This window comes from Oncorhynchus mykiss, chromosome 12 (genome assembly GCF_013265735.2).
Source record: "Oncorhynchus mykiss isolate Arlee chromosome 12, USDA_OmykA_1.1, whole genome shotgun sequence".
Classification (NCBI taxonomy): Eukaryota; Metazoa; Chordata; class Actinopteri; order Salmoniformes; family Salmonidae; genus Oncorhynchus; species Oncorhynchus mykiss.
This window is the reverse complement of record NC_048576.1, coordinates 54,443,015-54,463,301: the sequence shown is the minus strand read 5'-3', so window position 1 is coordinate 54,463,301 and position 20,287 is coordinate 54,443,015. Positions and strand designations below refer to the sequence as shown.

Below are 20,287 nucleotides of genomic sequence, written 5' to 3'. Positions count from 1 at the left end.
TGATACAGCCTGGGTGCTCCCATGAAGGTTGTAACGATGAAATTGGCCTTAAAATGCTTTTGGGGAAACTGGGCCCAGGTCCTCCTGACCACCTTCAGAGGTAGTTGAGGATGTGTTGTAATGTATCTAGATATCGTAAACCATTTAAATCGTCCCCCTTGACACGACTCCATTGACTCGAGGCATGTGTCTTAACAAAGTAAAAATGTGCATTCTGATGAAATATACCCTTTTTGAGAAAGAGGATTGGCAAGATTGGGTTCCTTTTTCCCAGTGCCTAGTCCACAGCACCAGTCTTGTTTTGACACATACACCTGTTCAAAGTTAGGTTGATTGACAAAATAAATGTGATTAGTTCATGTTGGGTAAGGTTGAAAAACCAAAAGTCACTGGGATTTGAACTGGCAACTGTGTGGGTCAAACTGTTTACCTCCCTAAATAGATTTTTTTTGACTCCCCTGTTACTCTGCCCACTGATTTCATCGAACCAATCAATTCATCCACAACTACCTCCAGAGGAGGCGGATAGGTCAGTTATTTTGATTGTCTACACCAGGTATTCCCAAACTGGGGAATATGTGCAATGCCGTTGTGAGGTACGCCAAATAAAATGTGATTCACCTTTTTTTTTTTTTTTACGATCTTCACAATTTCAAACAGTCCATTTATATTCTCCAATGGGGCTATACATTTGGGTGAGTTTTTTTTCTTTTCTCTTGCCTGAGTAGCCTCGTTTCACTGCCAAAAAATAAAATTAAACCATCAGCAACTTTGAAAAATAAGCCACGGGAGGTTTTTGGAGTGAGAATGAAGACTACTTTTGAGTAGTAAGACATGTATAACAGCAATAGATACCATTAATAAGAAGGGGCTAGAAGCGTCTTATATGGTGAACTACCGAGTGGCTTAGACAGGCAAGCCCCATACTATTGTGGAGGACTTAATTATTCCTGCTGCCGTGGATAAGGCTGGGACAATGCTGGGGGGAAAGGCCAAAAAAACCTGACAAACAATGCCTTCATCAAAAATCACTTTTTCACGGCGCATCAATGACCAGTTTTGAAACAATTACTGCTTCGCATACAAGCCAGTCAATTCTATGCGGGTCAACAGTCTTGGCGGGCCTGGCATATGTCCATGGGGGGTCAATTAAGGAAGACATCCTCTTCTGGAAACCAGGACAACAGGAGAGTATCATTTTAAAGTCCTCGACCGCTTTGTGACATCAAATGGACTTTGGTGGTCAAGATGTGTTGGTATCTGTACTGATGGCGTAACAACCATGACGGTGAGACATAGTGGAGTGGTAACGGGCGTGCAAGCAGTTGCTCCCGACGCCATTTGGGTACACTGCAGCATCCACCGAGAGGCTCTTGCTGCCAAAGGAATGCCTGACCGCTTGAAAGACGTTTTGGACACTACAGTGAAAATGGTTAACTTGAAGCAAAGCCCCTGAACTCTCGTGTATTTTCTGCGCTATGCAATGATATGGGCAGCGACCATGTAACGCTTTTACAACACGCTGATTATTAATGACTTAGTATTGACAAGTTTTTTTGAATTGAGAGACGAGCTTAAAGTTTTCACTGACCATAATTCTGGGTGATGTTTTTCTCACCTGAATGATCTGAATCAAGGATTACAGGGACTCTCCACAACTATATTCAATGTGCGGGATGAAATTGAGGCTATGATTAAGAAGTGGGAGCTCTTCTCTGTCTACGTTACAAGGACAACACACAGGTCTTTCCATCATTGTATGATTTTTTTGTGTGCAAATGAACTCGAGCTTACAATGTTAAACGTGATATAGCGAAGCACCTGGGTGAGTTGGGTGCGCAATTACGCAGGTACTTTTCCGAAACGGATGACAAACAACTGGATTCGTTATCCCTTTCATGCCCTGCATCCAGTCCACTTAACATATCTGAACAAGAGAGTCTCATCGAAATTGCAACAAGCGGTTCTGTGAAAATTGAATTTAATCAGAAGCCACTGCCAGATTTCTGGATTGGGCTGCGAATCTTGGCAAATCGCGTTGACTATGATGCCCTTTGCAACCACGTACCTATGTGAGAGTGGATTCTCGGCCCTCACTAGCAAGAAAACTAAATACAGGCAGAGACTGTGTGTGGAAAAGTATTTAAGACTGAGACTCTCCAATACAACCCAACATTGCAGAGTTATGTGTATCCTTTCAAGCACACCCTTCTCATTAACCTGTGGTGAGTTATTCACTATGTTCGATGAACAAATACAATTTTATATGTAAAATGGCTAAATAAAGAGCAAAATTACTGATTATTATTATTATATTATTTGTGCCCTGGTCCTATAAGAACTCTTTGTCACATCCCACGAGCCGGTTTGTGACAAAAACTCACACATTCTTTTGTTTAATAAATATGTCATATTTTGTGTGTGTGGCAGGCTTTTACAATGATGGCAAAAAACAACATTTGAGAGTGCGCTGACCCTGGTGCTAGAGGGGGTACGCAGCTGGAGATTGAATGTTTGAAGGGGTACGGGACTATAAAAAGTTTGGGAACCACTGGTCTACACTAATTGTCTGCCCAATCAGAATGTGGACAGGATCAGGACACAGCACCAAGTATAAACGGGGCTAAAGAGACGTTTTGGATTCATTTTCCCAGCTCTGTTCCCGGGATCACTGAGCCCATAATAAAAAGTCAGGACTATTTAGGTTACTCATTTTTTTTATTATACATGTTGTATTTTTGTAAATGTCTTTTTTAAAAACTTGGAAGAAAAAAGCTTGCTACATTGTTTTAAATCAATTCTACCCAGTAACATCATCCGTTCCTCTGCAGGTATATTTTGAAACCTTCATGAAGAGAAATTATAAATAAATAAATTAAGAGATACAGAGGGGGCAGGAGAAGAGGTCAAAGGGTGTCAAGCTCACACCATCTCAGTAGCATCTAAGCATGTCATCATCTCAGGGATGCAAAGGGTGAGTTAGTTGGAGCCAGTCTCTCAGTTCATCTCCATCTCCCCAATGCAAAGCACTCCTGTTTCTACTTAGGAACATACACATAAAAGTATCATCCCTGCATTTCTGTGCATATCCATCAAAACTACAGCAACAACTTCGAGGGAGAAAATTGTAAAATGGAGAAAAACAAAATAAACAGGCGTTGACAGCCATCGTTCTCAATGTTCTGGGTGCAACCGAGGGCAACCCTGGATTTACAACAACATGGCGGCAAGTCTCCGAGATCGAGAGAGAGAGAGGAAGCTGCAAAGCTGTCAGTGTCTCTTCTTCACAAGTTGCAGTGCGGCCAGAGATTCCCAGCCTTGCGGCCCTCTCCCAGTCCCCAGGTGAGCGCGGTCAGTCAGCCAGCCAGCCAGCCAGGGCGCGCTATGCTGGTCTGTGCTGCTCTGCTCTTCGTCCATCCAACCTTAGTTGACCTTGTCCTGGAATATGTACAGGTTGTTGGTGGCGGCCACGGCGATGATGTTCTCAGAGGGGTGCCAGGCGGTGTGCAGGATCTTCTTGCTGAAGTCCAGGCTGTCCACACTGATCTCGTCCTTGCGTCTCTTGCCTCCCACACACACCTTCCTGGGCTTCAGGATGGCCCGGGGCTTGCTGTTCTCCCTCGACGCCTCCAGGGTCACGTCACGCTTGGTGTTGCGGTCGAACATGCGGAAGAAGTTGTTGTAGGAGCCGGTCATGATCACACTACGGGGAGAGAGAGAGAGAGGGAGGGGAGGGGAGGGGGGGGGGGGGGGGGGTGAGGATGCCGCAACACATCAATCCCATTCATCCAACCGAATCTACTGATACACTGATGTAAAGGATGAAGACCTCCAGTCACACCGATCCTAATACAGCGGCGGTCACTGACCTGTCAGACCCGTTCCAGACACATTCAAACTTGTCGAAGATGCAGTCGTTCTCATACAGGGAGCACAGCTTACTCCTCAGGTAGTCGTGCACCTGGAAGAGGGGGAAATAAATGGAGATCTATTTTCCAGAACCATATGTTTTCTGTAAATATATGGCTCTGGTGTTCCCCCTTTGCATATTTCTTTGTTGTACCCAGCGATGTGCAGACACGGTCAGAGCGACGTATGGTCTACAGTGTATCAAGGTCTCCATAACAAGCTTGACACGTTCAACAACAACAAAAAGTGTACGAGGGGTATACTCTACCTGGTAGGTCTCCAGAGGTTTGCTCTCCATGTTGAGGTCCCACACTTTGACCGTGAGGTAGTCCCGTGTCATCAGGTAGCGCCCGCTGTGGCTGAACTTGACATCTGAGATGGAGGAGATGATCTCAGAGAAGAAGGAGCGGTTACTGGGGTCCTCCGGCTCCTCGAAGACTGCAGGGGGAACAGACAGAGGAACGAGCGGTGTTAACATCTGGACAGAAAGCACCTGGAGGAGCCACTCTCTGGCTTACAGCTTCAGTTGATTGATTAATCACTTTCACACTGCACCAGCTACTTTAGGCCATCAGCTGGCTCTTCTAAACAACCGCTAAATATGCAAAGGGGAAAAGGAAGAGAAACAATACATCTCACTGATAAATATTGGCTAAATAGAAAACCATTTCTCATGTTGGACGACATTTATTTCTCAGTAAAACAAGTCATTAACATGGTCGTATTTTGAAATGCAAACGCGTCATTAATACTTGATTATTTACTTCTGGGAATGTATCATCTATCTTTCCTATTTATGAGTCGATCTTTATCCACGGGGGCCTCTCAAACAGGATGACTCAAACAGGATGACAAATCAATTGAATTGATTTGAAATGCAAATGCTTAACGGTCAATAATTGAACACACAAATACTGTGGGCTTATTTAACATATTACATGTAAGATGTATGTGCCAATAATAGATATTATAATATGGCTGTTCTCACTGCATAACCTCCTGTCTCTCTATGATCTGTCAATATGTTCAGCCCGGTGAAAACGGGTGATTTGGGGCTCAGGGACAGAGCCTTGACTGACCTTGAAACATCAATACCACTGTGTGTTTGGATCAACTCAGAGCCATGGAGGAATACACACTGTATCCTGTGGACGTTTTGGTCCACCATTTACAAAGAACTTAGTACATGGGAAAAAAGCCAAAAACAACTGGAGGGGGGAAAAAAATCTATAAAATCCCCCTTGACAACATAGTGCTTCTCTGTTTACCTCCATTTCCACCTTATTTCCCAATAATATCTCACAAAGACATGTCCACCTGCAGCTTAGCTCAGTTCAACAAAACATAGCATGCAATAAATTCATTTACCAACAACTGTGCCAGGGTCCCATCATACAAATACTAATTTATCACTGTGCAGCAAATGACTAACAATTAGTGACACAGTAGCTATTAGAAAGGAGTAGATCGACTGTTATAGAGGTTTAGGGGCTTCAGAGCGTACAACAGCCCCGGTGCCTATGCTTAAGGCTAGCAGTTTTCCCTGATCATGTGACCTGACTGCCTGGGACAACTCGGCCCCATAGCTTTTCCTAGTCAACTCGTGTGGTCGGGATAAACTGCTGGCCCTTATCATGGAGCCCGCTGACAATGTACAGCATATGAGTGGTTTGGGGTGCGGCAGAGGCAGAGGCAGTCTTACATTTAGAGTGGTTGTCACACAGTGCTGAGGCCCTCATGTCACACAGGCGGATGGAGCCCTTGCTGCTGCTGTAGATGAAGGTGTTACACTGGTTGGGATGGAACTCCGCCGCTGTGATCACCTCTGTCAGCTCCTCCATGTTCGCCGGCTTGATGTCCACAATGTCTGAGGTGGGGGAGGTAAAGGAACTCAACCACATAGAGGAGCACTGACGCAATTCATAGCTTACAGTTTGAGACTTTCAAGAGAAGGAAAAGGGAAACCCATAGCAACCCATTAGAGGTTGCCAGAGTAAGCACACACACAAAAAAATGAAAAGATATAACAGCATGAGGTCAAAAAAAATAAGACTTTAAAAATGTCAAGGAACAGCAGAAACCAGCGCTGACCCGGAGGGAAATGACAGCAGATCCATCACAGAGAGAGAGAGAGAGAGACAGGAGATGAGAGCTGAGGAGAGAGGTTGACTAGCCAGTAGCACTGTGATTGATCCAGTAAAGAAGCTCAATACGTGCCCAGGGCCCCAAAGCTCAGCCATCCATTCTGCTGTCCATAGGGCATCTCATCTGTGATCTGCAGAGAACCTCAAAGTGGAAATCATTGTTGATCAATGGGGATGTGCGCCTGTTTAAAGATGACCTCATTGGAATCTCTCTGACACACACCTGGGATGGGATGCAGATGACTGCTGGACAGAGACAGGCACCGGATAAAGGGTAATGGCCAGAGTGACAGAGAGGCAGACATATGAAGACCCAGGGGGGATATAGACAGAGATACCAGCAGCTTGCTAATTGCTATCTACCCAGTGTAAATATCAACCAAGCTGTTAGCTCAAATTGCCTTCCATTTAAAGGAACACTGGAAGTCCATGGGCATTCTGTTACGAGGACGATCTGATAAAGGGGGATTTGTAGGCACACTGGCATCAGCAGTTTCATACGATGAGCCATATAGATCTACAGTGCATTCGGAAAGTATTCAGCCCCCTTGACTTTTTCCAAATTTTTTTACGTTACAGCCTTATTCTAAAATGGATTAAATGAATTGTTTTCCTCATCAATCTACACACAATACCTCATAATGACAAAGCAAAAACAGGTTTTTAGACATTTTTGGAAATGTATTAAAACTAAAAGACAGAAATACCTTATTTACACAAGTATTCAGGAGACTGATAATTGAGCTCAGGTGCATCCTGTTAACATTAATCATCCTTGAGATGTTTCTAAAACTTGATTGGAGTCCACCTGTGGTAAAATCAATGTTTTTTACCAGATTTGGAATGGCACACACCTGTCTATTTGTTTGTTTGTATTGTTTTACCTTTATTTAACTAGGCAAGTCAGTTTAGAACAAATTCTTATTTACAGTGAGGGTCTACCCTGGCCAAACCTGGTCTATATAAGGTCACACAGTTTACAGTGCATGTCGGGGGGGGGGGGGGGGGGAAGCCATGAGATCAAAGGAATTGTCTGTAGAACTCCAAGACAGGATTGTGTCGAGCACAGATCTGGGGAAGGGTACCCAAAACATTCTGCAGAATTGAAGGTCCCCAAGAACACAGTGGCCTCCATCATTCTTAAATGTAAGAAGTTTGGAACCACCAAGACTCTTCCTAAAGCTGGCCGCCCGACAAACTAAGCAATCGGGGGAGAAGGACCTTGGTCAGGGAGATGACCAAGAACCCAATGGTAAATCTGACAGAGCTCTAGAGTCCCTCTGTGGAGATGGGAGAACCTTCCAGAAGAAGAACCATCTCTGCTGCTCTCCACCAATCAGGCCTTTATGTTAGATTGGTCAGACTGGGGCAAAGGTTCACCTTCCAACAGGACAACGACCCTAAACACACAGCCAAGACAACACAGAAGTGGCTTCAGGACAAGTCTCTGAATGTCCTTGAGTGGCCCAGCCAGAGCCCAGACTTGAACCCGATCAAACATCTCTGGAGAGATGCAGCGACGTTCCCCATCCAACCTGACAGAGCTTGAGAGGGTCTGCAGAGAAGAATGGGAGAAACTCGCCAAATACAGGTGTGCCAAGCTTGTACCGTCAAAGGTGCTTCAACAAAGTACTGAGTAAAGGGTATGAATACTTATGTAAATGTGATATTTCAGTTTAAATTTGCAAACATTTCAAAAAACATGTTTTTGCTTTCTCCTTATGGGGTATTGTGTGTAGATTGATGAGAGGGGGGGGAAACAATTTAATCAATTTCAGAATAAGGCTGTAACGTAACAAAATGTGGAAAAAGTCAAGAGGTCTGAATACTTTCAGGATGCACTGTATATCCTTTCATAGGTAGCAGTGTAATTGGGAGAAAATGTAAATTGTCAAAATTCATTCTTAACTTAAGCCTGGTTCTCTGTTTTATCCCAGTGTTTCATAACCAAGATGATACCAAACCTGACTGATCTAGCTACATTATGCCAACTCACATTCTCTCAGTACGAATTTGATAGGACACACTAAATGGGCCATTCCACCAAATCGGTGCCTTTTTCGTCCCCAGGACATTACATGCATGAATATGCATGAAAAGTATGTGTATAATACATTATATTATCAAGCAGTGTCCTGCACTTTGTCCTAATTGTAATTTGAAAACACATCATGTGAAGCCTTGATACAAACTACCTAGAACACTGAAAAAAATAGGATTTTAGCCCGTTCCCACTCTCTAACAATACACTTCACCATGAAAAATAATGAATAGAATCCTTCAGAAATCTTATTTTTTGTATTATTGTGTGACTCTATTTCCAATTTAGACATAACATTTGAATTTTCATCGGAAAATCATAATATGTTAAGTTAAAACACACATTTTAGTCGTGTCCCCAGGTTTTCACTCAGTCCTGTTAGCCTGACACATTCCCCTCTTTAAAAATGTGGGACATTCCACAAGTCACATGATCAACAGGAAGTAGCATCATTTGAGTCTCCTGAAGGCCATGGGAAGTCCAAAAGTAAGTTCTCTCACTCTTATGTTTTATCATATTGTAAGTATGACTGAAAATGTCAATCTCAAAGTACAGTCCTGTTAACGTCCAAGAAATAATTTAGGTATTGCTTCTTTTTTTTTTAAAGATAGTTTTGGTAAACCACTTGAAGGTGCTAAGTGTTCTCATGCTATTAGCATTGATGCCAATTGTGGCTACATTTCATGTGTTTGCAAATGCTATGCTAAAAACTCAGTCCTGTTACTTTCAGTCCTGTTACTCATATGAAGGGTAACAGGACTGAATAAGAGTCACAGGAGTGAGAAGTTTGAATGACAGCCATTTTAAATGTGTATCTGGTATATACATTGATTAATTATAATACTATTATCTTGATTTGAAGTTTCAGAGTTGGAATTACTGAAGGTGTTTTCAGTTTTACAATGTGAACACATTACTTACAGGGAGCCAATCGATTAGATGCTGCAGAAACGCTATCGCGCTCGAAAAGCTATCGCACTCGACGCGATGCCGACCCAGAAAGGAGAGAGAGAGAGATACTTAAAAGAAGGAACAGCAGAAATACAGGGAGGACATAGCATCAGGCAGGAAGAAAACAGTCAATAACATTTAGTAAGAAGGGGAAAAAGCGCAGACGTCGCAAAAAGTGGAAGGAGACTTTGCTACCGGATCAAGTCCAGGATAGAAGCCATGAAGCACCTCACTTACACCTCCAGTTAGCCCAGTTCCAGCTACGGTGAAGATGTATCAGGCAGTAAACCAATTCCACGGAGAGCTGACCTACAGGGATGTCAGCTGCTTGTGCACAGCAAGACATCCTCTGAGCTGCGAGTGCTTTAATGCAAAGCATTTCACGTTCAAATTGACAGAAGGCTCCCACGAACACAGAATATCAGTGGCAAAGTCCTGAGGTTTTGTCGGCAAATGGTGTGTGCTGAAGTACGGCGGTCAACTGTACCCTGGCATCATCACAGACACAAACAACACACACACACACACACACACGTCAAGGTTCGTTGTATGAAAAGGACTGGGGCCAACGAGTTTTGCTGGCCAGCATGCGAAGACATCCTGTGGTACCCCTTTCAAGACATCCTGTGTACCATCCCACCAGCGAAGCAAGTCACAGGTCGTTACATGGAAATTGACAACGAAGTCTGGGCCAAACTAGAGACTGTTTCTTAGAAAAGGCAAGTTTTTGTTCATTCATTTATTGCAATTCTATATGAAATACAATTGTATGTCGTGTTTGCAAGTGAATGTTGTGTTTTATATTTTCCGAAAATAGTACTTTCAAGTTAATATTAGATACTGGTAGTCAATGTAGAGATCTGAGGATCTGCTTAATATTCTCAGCTTTTTGTATTTCTTGTCTTTCTTGCCTTTTGTAGAGGAAGATGGAGAACCCATGCTGTGCAGAGGCAGGAGCCAGACACACATGCTGCAGGGGGAGGAGGGATACTCACACCTCTCTCTCTCTCTCTCTACCGCCCACCCCACCCCGCATACACACACACAAGCACACGCTCACATAAACGCACACAATTGTTACTGCTTTATGTTGCTATTTAGTCTCAGATCTTTTTGGCCAAATATAATGACCGGTTTTATCTTTGTTTAATTGAAGGAAGTTCTGTGACATCCAGTTATTCTCACACATACAAGCGCTCATTCCTGTTACTCAGCGCTCATTCCTGTTACTCAGCGCTCATTCCTGTTACTCAGCGCTCATTCCTGTTACTCAGCGCTCATTCCTGTTACTCAGTGCTCATTCCTGTTACTCAGCGCTCATTCCTGTTACTCAGTGCTCATTCCTGTTACTCAGTGCTCATTCCTGTTACTCAGCGCTCATTCCTGTTACTCAGCGCTCATTCCTGTTACTCAGCGCTCATTCCTGTTACTCAGCGCTCATTCCTGTTACTCAGTGCTCATTCCTCATTCCTGTTACTTAATTGTTTTTTATTTAAAAAATTAAGATAAACCACTTAGTTTTCAGTTATGCTTGGTCCATCATTTAAACAATTGTTTGATAAAACACATGATAGATTTGTGATAAAATTGAGGTTGGGGTCGCCCTTAAATAAAAAATGGCTTTGTCTTTAAAAAAAAGAGATTTCGCCTGCATATGACTTTTTAGCTACAGATATATATTTTTTTCAACATGTAACCATTCGTTTCTTTAAAATACCCACTTTATTGAGGGAAATACAAAGAAACTAGTTGGCATGACTTTTAATTGATATTTAAACCGTTTTGGTAACCGGACTGAGAGAAATGCAACCATCTTCCATTTAGAAACCTTGTAAAAATTGCCTGAGATTCACCATTACACATTTTGAATAGTTAAACATGTCTGTTATTAGATATAGTGCTAAAAAAAGATAAAGAATGAAGTTACATTTTGAAAAGTTACAACATGCAAATGGCACCGATTTGGCAGAATGGCCCAAATTCTATTGCATACAAGAGCCTTAAACTGCTTTAAACTGAATACCTTTTTTTATTCCCCATGAAACTGAGAAATAATGCAATTCAGAATTAATAGTATATATAAATAGTATATATTTTCTGTCTTCCAGCTTAACATCCTGACTGTGATGCATACATCATCATGAATGAGCTAATCCAACAACAACAAAAATGAAAACATCTTCCAAAGTGAGACAATCTCTTAATTTGAGTTCCTCAGCGGTCAGTCTAGCCATCTACAGTATGTTTGCCGGGAGAAGGATACTGAAGCTCTGGTTGGTGATCTCCAGGTTCCACAGATTGATTCTCAGGTCGTCTGTGGACATGTAGGTCTCGTAATCGTTGCTGACGGAGATGGAGTTGATGTGGTACGTGTGGGCGTTGGAGAACACCCGCCTGGGCGTCGCCTCCACCATCAGGTCCATGGGCTGCAGCACTGGCACCTGGGAAGGAGGTTGGCAAGGAGGGCACGATGGAGGGAAGAAGGGTGGCGGGGAGGGCACGATGGAGGGAAGAAGGGTGGCGGGGAGGGCACGATGGAGGGAAGGAGGGTGGCGGGGAGGGCATGATGGAGGGGGAAAAAAAGTGGAGAGGGAGGGAGTGATCGAGGGGAGGGAGAGAAAGAGAATAAGAAAAATGTGTTTATAAACATCAAATCACCTGTGTATTCAACAGTCAGTTATTCAGTGAGTGCAGTATTTCAAGTATGGGCTGTTCATGCACCACTCTGACAGTGTGAGACTGAACTGAGAGCTCCTCTAGCCAGCCCATAATGGGGAACCCCATGTTCTCACAAGGAGTAGGGTCCCTTAATGATGACAAATCTCAGCCCGGGCCCCTAGATACTAGCCACACAACAGGGGGCCCCTAGAGAGACCCAGACCCCCACTGTGCAAGGCCTTGTCTGCCACACTCGCACACTTTACGGGCCCCTTCCTCGACAAATGTTCCAGATTTTGTCTCATACGCGCCTCGCAATTTAGACTAATGCATTGCCAACTCAGTGGAATCAGCAGGAGGCTTGTGCTGATGCATCATGATCATTATCTCTGGATGTGAGGAGGACTCTTATAGAGGAGCATTAGGGTTTCATGATTGACAATGACTGCAGGAGATAGGAAACCTTGTGGCTGTTTACAAGTTCCAATTGATGATATAGGCATGCGGGTATTTATCCCATCATATTGGCCAAAACAAAGAAATAGGTTTTAGATATCTCGATCCCAAACCAAGGTTTGTACGGTATATTGGTCCAGCACTAGCCCAGACGACTCCTTCATTTGTGTGGAGCTGTCAGTTGTAGTGTGTGTTTTTTGACAGAGACTGCCCCCTCCCTCTGTCTGTCTGTGGTTCCTTTGGCTCTGTTTGGAAGAGCAATAAAAGCACTGGTAAACGATAACCCCTCACAGAGCTGCTTAACGGCCATACAGGAGGACCCCCCCCCCCCCCCCCCCTTCCCCCCCCTTCACTAGCACTCCCCTTCACACACCCACACACAACCTCTCCTGTCTGTGCAAAGTGATAAATGCCCCTCCAGCCGCTCTCCCCACAGACACACACCACTCACACCCACCCACCCACACACAGACACACACAGACAATTCACACTTGGGATTGGATTTCTACCGCTCTCAGCCATAATCCCCCAGTCTCTAATGTTCTATAGTATTCAACTTTTTCAGGGAGGGGTCCATTTTTTTCAGCCAGAATTTCTCATGACCTCACCCCAAAATCTAATAGCACAACCTTAAAATTGGTCCATTTAGATGTTTTTTTTACATCAACAAATAACCTTGAATTCATTGCATTTTCATGTCTTAAAAATAAAGAAACATTTACTCGATAAAATTGTTATTTTATTTGTTGTTATCTTTCTCAAAAGCATTTGTATATTGTCCCATACAATAATCTGTACTACCACTGGTCTATAGGCTCGGCACGGGAGAGACAACAGGGAAAGATGCATTTACACATTAGAGGGAGGGGGAGAGAGACTATGGAAAGAACTAGAGGGGAAAGGGAATATGAAGAATCCTGGAGGGAGACGGAGTACTGACAATTTGACAGAGAGGAAGAGAAAGAGAGGATTAATGAGTGATAGTGATAACTAGTTACAGAGAGAGAGAGAAATAGAGAGAGAACTAGTGACAGAGAGAGAGAGAGATAACTAATGACAGAGAGAGAGAGAGAGATATAGTGATAACTAGTGACAGAGAGAGAGAGATAGTGATAACTAGTGACAGAGAGAGAGAGTGATAACTAGTGACAGCGAGAGAGAGAGAGTGATAACTAGTGACAGAGAGAGCGAGAGATATTGATAACTAGTGACAGAGAGGAAGAGAAAGGGAGGAGTAATGAGTGATAGTGATAACTAGTGACAGAGAGAGAGATAGTGATAACTAGTGACAGAGAGGAAGAGAAAGAGATGAGTAATGAGTGATAGTGATAACTAGTGACAGAGGAAGAGAAAGAGATGAGTAATGAGTGATAGTGATAACTAGTGACAGAGAGAGAGAGAGAGAGAGAGTGATAACTAGTGACAGAGAGAGAGAGGAAGAGAAAGAGAGTGATAACTAGTGACAGAGAGAGAGAGGAAGAGAAAGAGAGGAGTAATGAGAGATAGTGATAACTTTTGACAGAGAGAGAGAGAGAGAGATAGTGATAACTAGTGACAGAGGAAGAGAAAGAGATGAGTAATGAGTGATAGTGATAACTAGTGACAGAGAGAGAGAGAGAGAGATAACTAGTGACAGAGAGAGAGAGGAAGAGAAAGAGAGGAGTAATGAGAGATAGTGATAACTTTTGACAGAGAGAGAGAGAGAGAGAGAGAGAGATAGTGATAACTAGTGACAGAGAGAGAGAGAGAGAGAGAGAGAGAGAGAGATAGTGATAACTAGTGACAGAGAGGGGGAGTGGGACATGCTCACTAATGTGCATTCACTCTGGGCGCCTCCTTGGCTGACCATTATTGGGTATCTGTCTGACAGTGAACACAAACCATCTGTCAACGCCACACAGACACAGCGCAGCACAGCCAATGATTATCAGATATGAGTCTGCTAGCATGATGAGTGTCTCTCAGCGCCCCGGCACGGTCACACCATCACACAGCGAGAGGTGGAGGAGGAGCATGCTGCAGAGACTGCTGAGGTCATTAACTCATACATCAACGTCTGTTTCTCAGATGAGGCAGCGCTGGGAGGAGCTGCTTCGGTCCACAGTTATTACTCAATAGAAAGACCTGGACATGAATCAAGCCAAGCGGGTGATATATTCAGACAGGATAGGAGAGGCATGGGAAATCCACCTTCAACCCAAAGAGCATGCATACACAGTGGTATGCTAGTGAGCAGTGGACATTTTCAATAACATTGATCCTGTAATGGTCCCACATAGGGTTAAGTGTAGTCAGTTAGTAAGGTGCAGGGCACTGGGACAGACTGACAGTACATCCCGCCTCCTCTCTGATGGGTGACATCGTGTTTTCTCTCAGAGTGACTGACAGACATTTTCTTCGCTCACCAAGTGAGGAGTTTTCGTATGGAGGTCAATAAGGGAGTGTGAAATTTGGTTAACACATAATTGACTGGCATATTTGCTACATGTGGCTTACTTGATCTAATAGAAGTTTCGTAATGATTCGGTTGTTACGAGTGTACTGATATAAGTAGGACAAGTGACATCCCGGCAACTTTGAGAAAATACACTATTTATCGGAGTGGTGCCTGGTCTAGTTACCACAGCCAAAGTCATACACCCCAACTATTTCTACAATTTCTCTTCTAAAAATTTGATTTTAAACCTAACCTTAAATGTTCTGTTTTCATGACTTTTTACGATAGAGCCAATTTTGACTTTGTGGCTGTACACACGTATCTGCCTTCTCATTGGCTCAAATTATCCCACCTGATCTTGCCTACTCCTGACTGCCTTCCATTTGTTTTTTAATATTCATTGTTGGCCACTAGAGTATCTGATCAATATAATGGATAGTCTGTGCCAGTCCTGGAACCAGTGCTTGACATGGAATGAAATAGGTGCCGGTACTCATTTTGGGTGCCAGTACTGCTTACATTTAGGTGCCGAAGCTCCACAATACTTTTGAGCTAATATTCTATAAGAGGAACAGGAGGTCAAGCATTAGAAAATTGAAGTTGCCGGTACTCAGCTCCGGTGAGCTCCTGCCCAAGTCAAGCACAGCCTGCAACACTGTCGCTCCCTCCCACTAACTTAATCCCATTCAATGATGTTTCACAATTCCATCTCTCAACCATAATGTGATTTCTATTGATTTCCAAAGGCTGTGTTGCGTAAGGGTCAATTTGGGCCCAGAGTGGAAAATGAGAGCATGAGGAGAGAGGGATGATTGGCACGAGTCAGGGGTCGAAATATTGATACAGTTTCTGCACCGCTCACTTCTCTCCTAAATCAATATGATATTTACTGAGGAGTGCGGCGTGTGAGCTCTTGAACGAAGGAAAACATGTCTGTTACATTTTCCTTTTTTTAATGAGAGTGGAGGAGAAAAAGAGAGGATTCAATTCCAATGTTTGTTCTGTGGGGGGGGGGGGGGGGGGTTCTTTCATGGAACACAACGATGATGAAAATAGGCATTTTATGTTTATAAAGGAAAAGACAACAAACGTCTAGCCATCGTAAGACCTCTGTTTACACCAGCTATAATCTACTATCATTGCTTTACCACCTGAAAGCGACCAATAGAGTTGATTCAGACATGTCCCAGCCTGCTGTCTGTGTATCCATGGAGATGGGGGTGATATTTGACCCCATGCTGACCCCTGGGTACAGGATGGTGGAGACAGATGGGTCACTACTGGACCTGGCTAATGTTTGGTCAGTCAGCAGCATTGGCGCTTGGTGTCCCCCACTTACCCCACCCCTACCCCCCCTCTTAAGTGCCAGAAACACCCCTTCCACACCCTCACACTGACAGACATGTGCATTTGGCAAGATATGAAACCAGGCGAGTTTCTTTAATCCCTCAGTGGCACTGGGGGAGAGATAGAGGCTTAGACTGCCATGGGGAGCGATAATGACACAGGTTGCCAGAGGAAGGATGACATCAGTGTTCAACCTCTGTGTGTAGCACTGGGCGGGCGGGCACAGAGATGCCCGGAGGCTGTGGTGACACCGGGGGTGGGGCACGGGTTGGCATCTTACCCGCAGGGCGGTGATGGTGGCTGGGTCTCGGATCCTCCCTTCCTCGTCCTTCAGGTTGTAGCCCTCCGGTCTCTTGTCCCGCTCACTGATCTTCCACAGCTTCACTGTTTTATCTGCAGGGAGGAGAGGAGGAGGGGAGAGAGGGATGAGTAACAACAGACGAGGGATAGGCTAAACGAAAGGTGCACTGTGCTGATCTGGCTCGGGGAGATAGCTAGCTGCGCTGAGGAGGGGAGGAGTGCGACTCAGTGGTGTGCGGCTCGATCTGCTGTGCTGCTACAGTATTGGAAGCTTGCCACTGCGGAGGGTTGGCATGGCATAAATAGATAGCAGATATATCAGCTGAGATCAATAGCCTCCAATTAACCTGATTAAAGCCTCCTGTTGCCAGCCTAGCTTGTTCCACTGATGTCCAAAGATAGCGCTCTGCCCTCATACGAGTCTGTCTGCTGATGCAAGTTCCCCGTCTAATACATTTAGTGAAAGGTGAAAAGGAGGGGCACTGCAGTATTGTAAAGGTCAATGGAGTGACTGATGAATATGTGAATATGTAACTTGAGAAGAGCCACTTCCTGCCTCTTGCGGCACTTTAACATGAAAGACTTTTCCATAATGCAGCTGCTTGGCTAAAATCAATAGGCTGTATTATGCAACAGATGACGTAACGGAGGTAATGGAACCATTAGCAAATACCAACATCGACAAGTGAGCAGTAAAATATGGTGATTTCCCTAAAGCTGGCTGTGCGGCTTACCATTGGTGGAGAGGAGGAAGTAGGCAGCGTTCTGTTGAGGCAGCCAGCGGATCTTGTTGATCTTCTCCTCGATCTCCAGGCTCTTCAGGTAGTCAAACTCAGGCTCGTGGCTCTGGAAGGTGCTGTAAACATTGTACTCCCCTCTCCTGTGGGGCTGGTTCTTACTCTGAAACAACAAGGACAACGTTGGAGTTTGTGGAAGAATATGCAGATGTTCTGGGATTATTCAGCTATTCAGACATGCAAAAAAAAAAAAAAAAAATCCAGTGTTTGAAGCTTGACAATGAAATGAAGATAATGATATTGCGGGATGAGGATACAGAGGGGTACATTGAACACAATTTGAGAGTGGAGATCTTCCTTTTTGCATTGAATAGACAAAATGTAAGGAAACAGCAACCCAAGATTTTCACAGCAGCAGATGTGTCGCTGGCCTGGTTTCTGCTTTCTAGATCAAGCATACATACGCACACTACCCAGGAACTACCCAGGAACTACCCAGGAACAAACAAAACATGGGGACTGTAGGATGTTGAGCAGTCACCAAAATCCCTCTCCGGCATTATACGGGTTGACATAACTGCTGACATAGTACAGACCTCGTGCCTCCATAAGGTATTTTTGTTGAGTAGAACTATGAGAAATCAGGCAAAAGTGGGTTAAATCTATTGTAAGGCTGTCAGGATCTGTAGTAAGGGCCAGCGAGATTGCTCAATAACAGCCCAGCAGCCTCAGCTCAGCCAACATGGCAGGTCAGGTTTCACCTCAGGAAGCTTCAGAATCAATAGAGCCAAATCAGATGACCAAACAAGAGGGATGGGTATTAATGGAAACAGATTTGCCCTCTGCCGGGGTGAAGACAGGGGGAAGCAAGAGGGGAGGGGGGGAAAGCGCCTCTGGTGTGAGGATTAGCGGATACTATGGAGCGCCTTGAAATCAGCTGGAAGGTGAAAAGACGCGGAGAAAGGAGGGGGGGGGGGGGGGGGGGGGGGGGACTCATGCAATCCCTGACGTTCATATTTTCTCACAGCCAGACAGAAGGTTCAGACGCTGTCTAGTCCTTTCATCCAGCTTCCAAAGAAGACGGTAGGCCTCCCCGAGTGGCCCATAATCTTTCCATAATACTTCCTACAACCACTGAATAAACATTCACAGACCCTTAACACTTCCACTACTAGTATTACTGCTACTACTACTGCTGCTACAACTACTACAACTACACAGTAACCCAGCGAATGTAAGAGCTCAGACACACCAATAGCGTTTGCTTGCCGAGAGTCCTTGGCATCTCTGAACAGAGTGTCAGCCATCATTTGCGAACCGAGTGTACACCAGTTTTACATGTAGAATCGGGTGAAGACAGTCAGATGTCAACAGTGGGTGGTCCCTAAAACACAGTGCGCGGAACGATCGGCAGACGAACGCTAGATCAACATTCGGTGCGATGTGTGCGAGCCTTTACTGTAACACGCTGGCACTGTTTCTTCCAGATCCAACCAACATCTAAACTGAGCAACAACAAAAAAACGCCCTCTCACTGTCAACTGCGTTTACTTTGAGCAAACTTAACATGTGTAAATATTTGAACATAACAAGATTCAACAACTGAGACACAAACTGAACAAGTTCCACAGACTCCACATGTGACTAACAGAAATTGAATAGTGTGTCCCTGAACAAAGGGGGGGGGGGGGGGGGTCAAAATCAAAAGTAACAGCCAGTATCTGATGTGGCCACCAGCTGCATTAAGTACTGCAGTGCATCTCCTCCTCATGGACTGCACCAGATTTGCCAGTTCTTGCTGTGAGATGTTACCCCACTCTTCCACCAAGGCACCTGCAAGTTCCCGGACATTTCTGGGGGGAATGGCCCTAGCCCTCACCCTCCGATCCAAAAGGTCCCAGACGTGCTCAATGGGATTGAGATCCGGGCTCTTCGCTGGCCATGGCAGAACACCGACATTCCTGTCTTGCAGGAAATCACGCACAGAACGAGCAGTATGGCTGGTGGCATTGTCATGCTGGAGGGTCATGTCAGGATGAGCCTGCAGGAAGGGGGGAGGATGTCTTCCCTGTAAAGCACAGCGTTGAGATTGCCTGCAATGACAACAAGCTCAGTCTGATGATGCTGTGACACACCGCCTCAGATCATGACGGACCCTCCACCTCCAAATCGATCCCGCTCCAGAGTACAGGCCTCGGTGAAACGCTCATTCCTTCGACTATAAACGCAAATCCGACCATCATCCCTGGTGAGACGAAACCGCGACTCGTCAGTGAAGAGCACTTTTTGCCCGTCCTGTCTGGTCCAGCGACAGTGGGTTTGTACCCATAGGTGACATTGTTGCCGGTGATGTCTGGTGAGGACCTGCCTTACTACAACAGGCCTACAACAGGCCCTCAGTCCAGCCTCTCTCAGCATTATGCGGACAGTCTGAGCACTGATGGAGGGATTGTGCGTTCCTGGCGTAACTCAGGCAGTTGTTGTTACCATCTTGTACCTGTCCTGCAGGTGTGTTGTTCGGATGTACCGATCCTGTGCAGGTGTTGTTACACGTGGTCTGCCACTGCCACTGCGATCAGCTGTCCGTCCTGTCTCCCTGTAGCGCTGTCTTAGGCGTCTCACAGTACGGACATTGCAATTTATTGCCCTGGCCACATCTGCAGTCCTCATGCCTCCTTACAGCATGCCTAAGGCACATTCACACAGATGAGCAGGGACACTGGGCATCTTTATTTTGGTGTTTTTCAGAGTCAGCAGAAAGGCCTCTTTAGTGTCCTGAATTTTCATAGCTGTGACCTTAATTGCCTACCGTCTGTAAGCTGTTAGTGTCTTAACGACCGTTCCACAGGTGCATGTTCATTAATTGTTTATGGTTCATTGAACAAGCATGGGAAACAGTGTTTAAACCCTTTACAATGAAGATCTGTGAAGTTATTTGGATTGCTACGAATTATCTTTGAGAGACAGGGTCCTGAAAAAGGGACGTTTATGAATGGTAATGCATGTGCCGATGTGATGTTATTTCATTCAAGGTTCAAAATATGGGTTCCTTAGATGCAGGTTTATGAGCTAGATGGCAAATGGTTAGTGACATAGTAAAACAGAGTGCCAGGATGTGAGAGACATGATGAGAATGGGGGTCCGTGCCGGTCTTACCTCCTGTTCCCTCTGGAACACCACTACTCTCCCTCCCTTGTCCCCCGTTGCCAGCAGCTCTCCAGTTGGGTTGAACTCAACCGTGGATATGATGTCAGCTGGAAGATAAGACACACAGAGAAACGTTACCTCACTGAGATACTTAATACA

The 20,287-nt window shown here is 44.8% G+C and overlaps 1 protein-coding gene across 3 annotated transcripts in view; it reads right to left on the bottom strand.

The window, feature by feature from the left end:
• Nucleotides 1–2,699: 2,699 nt before the first annotated feature.
• ppp2r2bb (protein phosphatase 2, regulatory subunit B, beta b) overlaps nucleotides 2,700–20,287 on the bottom strand; it is a 101,330-nt gene continuing 83,742 nt past the window's right edge. For all 3 annotated transcript variants that reach the window (XM_036937799.1, XM_036937801.1, XM_036937802.1), the window contains exons 2-9: nucleotides 20,138–20,235; nucleotides 16,979–17,144; nucleotides 16,225–16,337; nucleotides 11,309–11,486; nucleotides 5,612–5,776; nucleotides 4,178–4,347; nucleotides 3,870–3,961; nucleotides 2,700–3,703 (exon numbers count right to left, since the gene is read on the bottom strand). In XM_036937799.1, coding sequence (XP_036793694.1) covers nucleotides 3,424–3,703; nucleotides 3,870–3,961; nucleotides 4,178–4,347; nucleotides 5,612–5,776; nucleotides 11,309–11,486; nucleotides 16,225–16,337; nucleotides 16,979–17,144; nucleotides 20,138–20,235 — 1,262 coding nt within the window. In that variant the 3' untranslated portion in view covers nucleotides 2,700–3,423. The remainder of the gene's footprint in view (nucleotides 3,704–3,869; nucleotides 3,962–4,177; nucleotides 4,348–5,611; nucleotides 5,777–11,308; nucleotides 11,487–16,224; nucleotides 16,338–16,978; nucleotides 17,145–20,137; nucleotides 20,236–20,287) is intronic.